Source organism: Bufo gargarizans, chromosome 5 (genome assembly GCF_014858855.1).
Source record: "Bufo gargarizans isolate SCDJY-AF-19 chromosome 5, ASM1485885v1, whole genome shotgun sequence".
In the NCBI taxonomy this organism is placed as follows: Eukaryota; Metazoa; Chordata; class Amphibia; order Anura; family Bufonidae; genus Bufo; species Bufo gargarizans.
This window is the reverse complement of record NC_058084.1, coordinates 261,843,467-261,848,805: the sequence shown is the minus strand read 5'-3', so window position 1 is coordinate 261,848,805 and position 5,339 is coordinate 261,843,467. Positions and strand designations below refer to the sequence as shown.

At 43.8% G+C, this 5,339-nt stretch overlaps 1 protein-coding gene across 1 annotated transcript; it reads left to right on the top strand.

Annotated features, from left to right (window-relative positions):
• Positions 1-1,028: 1,028 nt before the first annotated feature.
• LOC122939409 (carcinoembryonic antigen-related cell adhesion molecule 20-like) lies at positions 1,029-4,835 on the top strand. The gene is made up of 2 exons (XM_044295477.1): positions 1,029-1,242; positions 3,827-4,835. The coding sequence occupies exons 1-2, from the start codon at positions 1,029-1,031 to the stop codon at positions 4,426-4,428; spliced, it is 816 nt and encodes a 271-aa protein (XP_044151412.1). The 3' UTR covers positions 4,429-4,835.
• The last annotated feature ends 504 nt before the right edge of the window (positions 4,836-5,339 follow it).

Below are 5,339 nucleotides of genomic sequence, written 5' to 3'. Positions count from 1 at the left end.
AGTCCAGAACGCTTTCAGGAATGCTTCTGAATCTAATGTTGCTTCTTCTGGAGCGATCCTCCAGATCAGCGATTTTAAGTTTGATAGTTGCTATGTAGTCTTCAACCGCATTATGATTATCTACTAGGGAGTTATGCGCTGTGACAAATTCCTCCATTTTTAATTCTAGGTGTGCGGTTCTTTCTCCTATAGCGACTATGTCTGCATGAATGACAGAGATTGTCTCTTTAAAGTCGCCATGGATAGATTTTTTTTAAATCTGCCAGCATGTCCTGCATTGTGGCAACTGTTAATCCAGGGTCTTTACCTGGTGAAGCAGGGTAAGTATCAAGGGGAGGGCTGTATGGCTGTTGCTCACTCACCCTCTTTTGTTTTTTAGGTTCCTGTGAAGCTGGAGAACCAGATCCTGCTGAAGAGGGAGACCTAGAAGATCGCTGGTCGAGTGTCGCTGCAGAGGACGGACAGGGCTCTCCCTCTGTGAGGCGGGAACCGGCGCCATCTTGTGAAGATCCTGAAGCTGGGTGGAAGAACACCGTCATCTTCTGAGGCTGCGATCCCTTCTTCCTTCCTCTGGTCATCATCGGCAGGTCTGCCGGATCAAGGTCCGTCCTGGGGTAGGTAAGTATAATACGTTTTTGCTATAATTAAGTCGCTTTGTGTCGCTTTTATTTCTTTAATAAAAATGGTAGTGCTGCCCCAGGTTCTGTATGTCCTGCGTAACTCACCTGTATGGATCGCGGATAAGTATTTTAGACTTATAGAGCGGATGCTTAACGATCTACTGTGGGGGAGGAAGCGGGTCAGACTGAAGGCACTGTATTTTTCTATGCCTTATAAATCAGGGAGGTCTTAACCTCCCTTACTTTAAGGGCTATTTTGTGGCCTCTCAACTTTGCTTTTTTAATGTTTGGGAAAATAGCCATTTCTGCAATAAAATGGTGAAAGACTCAGGTCTTACAGATTTTTTTTCAGTACTGGAGTCTGATTACCTATTAAATATACAGATTGGGTACACACTTTTTTGCAGAATGGCTATAAGGACTTGGCTGGTTATAAGAAGCTGGTGTGCAGTCAAGGCATCACTTGTTTGCACCCCACTATGGCATAATTCAAAGATCTTGAACTTAGGGGACTTGAGCTGCTGCCAGTACTGGAGGACTAAGAACGTCCAGTACTTACATCAGGTGGTCAATGGTGGACAAATTCTGCCCCTGATTGAGCTAAGGCAAAGGGCAAATCTGGGTGAGGTAGCTTGGTACGCATATTTTCAATTGAGGTCGGCACTTTCTAGCACTTTGAATAGTCATCTTTTTTTTATAGATACTCCTGAATTTTTACACGACTTAATCAGTAAGAAAACAGCCACGAGAATAAAAATATCACACTGCTATAGACATTTAATGAAAAAAAAAATTTGGGGTGTTTTTTCTCCAGGACAAAGATCCTGGTCTTCTTTACTTTCAGAGGTGGGTCCTCTAGATTGGGACAACATAGGGGAAAATTTAAAATTAGTTTCACATAATTTCAATCACATTGCTGTACAATTCAACATTCTTCACAAAATATATGTGACACCCATGTGGCTATATAGGAGAGGATACAGAGCCTCCTCTGACTGCCCACGTTGTGGCAACACCGAGGCAGATCATCTACATCTGTTTTGGGGCTGCCCAATGTTGAGCAGCTATTGGAGATCGGTCCAAACCAATTTGGCTCGCAAACTTAACATTGTAGTTCCTCCGTCCCCCAGGATATGGGTCCTGGGAGACCTATCAGAGGTTAATTACCAGCCTATAAAACGCCAACTACTGACCAAGGTAATGTTTCTAGCCAGACTTCTTATTTCCAGATCATGGTTTTGTCCTTCTGCTCCAGACTGCAACAATTGGTTGGGTCTGGTTGAGAAAGTGAAGAGCTACGAGAGGATAATGCATAAACAAAGAGGATCCTATTTAAAGTGGGCTGGAAGGATTGGGATAAGAATAACCTAATTTAACTAATTAATTTATTGATTTATTTATAAATTTACTTACCAAATTTTTTTTATTTTTTTTTGTTGTTTCCTGCAAGGTGGGGGGGATGGGGGGGTGGATGGGGAACGATTTATTAGTAATGTATTATGTAAATGAATCTTTTGTATATCAATAAAAATTTATTATAAAATCTAAAAAAAAAAAAAAAAAAAAAAAAACTGTCAAACAAGATCAGAGACAATTTGGAGAGTGTATTCAAAATTATATTTTAAAATAGATTGGATTACAATTAAATGCAATGAATACACAAAAAAAAAAAAAAAGATGGGAGTGGACAGCCTCTCCATGATCAAGTGGATGAGGTGAAGATACATTTTTTTAAACCCCTGATTAACCCTTGACTAGCTGAATGTCAGTCACAGATGCCCCAATCATATCTGAACACGGCATCCGAGGGGTTAAATGACGGGGGTTGGCGCGATCTCCGTTCCCCAGTCCATACAATGGAAAGTGACTCGTGATGAAGTCGTTTGTAAGAGACTGAATTTCTTGTCAAAACTTTGCTCATCTTTAATAATGATGTCACATTACAATGTGCAGTACACCTCACTGTCTGACTGAAGGGGCAACCTCCAGGGGGTGTTATCATTACCCTCTTCACTGTCCTAGACCACCAGGGATGTTATCATTATCCTCTTTACTGTCCTAGACCACCAGGGATGTTATCATTATCCTCTTTACTGTCCTAGACCACCAGGGATGTTATCATTATCCTCTTTACTGTCCTAGACCACCAGGGATGTTATCATTATCCTCTTTACTGTCCTAGACCACCAATGATGTTATCATTATCCTCTTTACTGTCCTAGACCACCAGGGATGTTATCATTACCCTCTTTACTGTCCTAGACCACCAGGGATGTTATCATTATCCTCTTTACTGTCCTAGACCACCAATGATGTTATCATTATCCTCTTTACTGTCCTAGACCACCAGGGATGTTATCATTATCCTCTTCACAGTCCTAGACCATTAGGGATGTTATCATTATCCTCTTCACAGTCCTAGACCACCAAGGATGTTATCATTATCCTCTTCACTGTCTTAGACCACCAAGGATGTTATCATTATCCGCTTCACTGTCCTAGACCACCAGGGATGTTATCATTATCCTCTTTACTGTCCTAGACCACCAGGGGTGTTATCATTATCCTCTTCACTGTCCTAGACCACCAATGATGTTATCATTAATCTCTTCACTGCCCTAGACCACCAAGGATGTTATCATTAACCTCTTCACTGTCTTAGACCACCAAGGATGTTATCATTATCCTCTTTACTGTCCTAGACCACCAATGATGTTATCATTATCCTCTTTACTGTCCTAGACCACAAGGGATGTTATCATTCACTTCTTCACTGCCCTAGACCACCAGAGATGCTATCATTAGCCTTTCCACTGCCATAGACCACCAGAATTATATAATTAGCCTCTTTACTACTCTAGACCACCAGACATATCATTAACCTATTCGCGGCCCCTCAACCACCAGAGATGATATCATTAGCCTTTCCACTGCTGTGGACCACCAGGGATGATATAATTAGCCTCTTAACTACTCTAGATCACTGGGAATATCATTAACCTATTCACTGCCCTAGACCACCATGGATTTTATCATTTGCCTCTTCACTGTTCAAGATCTCCAGGATTATTTTTTTTTTTGCGAAGACTATCAGACATGATATCCATTGCTGGAGGAGCAATTCAAACTATTCAGCTTGGGGGCCCAGCCTCCCTGTGCTTTTACCCTGGTGTACTTATTGCACCTGCTTCTCCTCTGTTTTGCAGATGGCCCCAGTGAGGCTCGGATAGAAGGCGAAGTATTTGTGAGGCCCGGTTATTCCATCGCATTAACGTGTTCTGCTGATTCTAATCCACCTCCGGAATTCCAATGGAAAGTCAATGACACAGACACAGGGGCAAAGACCAGCAAATATAGAGTTAGTAACGCGAAGACTGAGCACCAAGGGCTGTACACGTGTGTGGTGAGGAACCCCGCGACCCTCCGCACGGCTACCGCCGCCGTGTACGTCAATGTGACTGCAGAATTTGTACCACCTGGTGCGGATTTACCGATGATCATCGGCGTTACAGTGGCCACCGTGCTACTTCTGATTCTTATTGCAGCAGTGACTTATCTCTTCATCATACACAAACGGCGCAAAAGCTCAAGTGACACGAGTTCAATGATGAAAGGCTCCTCCCGTAACGGTCAGGCTGACAATGCAACACAAGCCATGGAAGAGCACGAGCTCCAGTACACCGCCATTCAGTTCTCTAACAGCACACCAAGAAAGCCTCAGAAGCCGGAGACAATTTATGAAAACCGGAGACCCCAGCCGCCGCCACCGTCGGACAATGTCGTGTACTCTGACCTGAAGTTACGCTGAGGCGTGCACCAGGATCATCCGTCTTCTGCTCAGGATGTTAGCCCCAACGGCTGCGCTGACCTCGGCACTGACACAATGTGAACGCCCCAGTGTAGCTTTAGTCTGTACTTTCTGCCTGTCTGGTGCTGCCCCCTGGTGTCTAGGTGGAGAATGGCAGCTACGTTCCTGATCCTGACTTTACTGATGTTTTATTGACCTCTCAGTCTGGATCTTACCTCCTATGTCTCTTACTGCTCTAGTGGAGGTAGGTACAAGCTGCCTGCAATGAACCAAGAGGAACTCGCCCTAAACGGAACGCAGCAGAAACTCATCCCAACTGTGAATTTTATTTTTTTACCTTAAAGTGTTTGTACTGTGCTCGTCCATGACTGCAGGATATTTGATATGTGCGGCATCTAGAAGAATCCATGTAAATATATCTGTCATCTAGAACATTCCATAGATATACAGTACTGTGCTCGTCCATGACTGCAGGATATGTATTTATATTCCTCATCTAGCACGGATCTAGATATTTCCATGCTTACCACACCCAGTAGTCATGTCCATTGGCGCAGCCGACACTTCTGGGCCCGAGGCTCTTCTGCTACATAAGAGGACACCAGTGTTATAAATTGCACATGGAGGAGCCCGGGAGCTCCAGGTAACTTCTCCTACTTTGACTTTAATGCTTTGTCTGTAGATTATTTATATTCTATTATTAAATTTCACCAGGCCTGCCCTCCACTAAAAAAAAAAAAAAAGTCGCTTTGTGCCGCAAACGGAGTTCCACAGCCGGAGCCCCGGCACTATGCGACCTCTCCTCCCGGCATCCGGCCACGCCGATCTTGCCGCTATTAAGCATGAAATCTCACAAGTTGGCAGCCGAGTGGAGACACTGGAAAACACGCAGGAAGCCATCATTCAGCACC

Excerpts from the sequence above, each read along its gene's own strand:
- LOC122939409 (XM_044295477.1), top strand. The coding sequence starts at position 1,029 with ATGGCTATAAGGACTTGGCTGGTTATAAGAAGCTGGTGTGCAGTCAAG. Across the intron at positions 1,243-3,826 it reads AAGGCAAAGGGCAAATCTGG|ATGGCCCCAGTGAGGCTCGG; the intron begins GTGAGGTAGCTT and ends TCTGTTTTGCAG.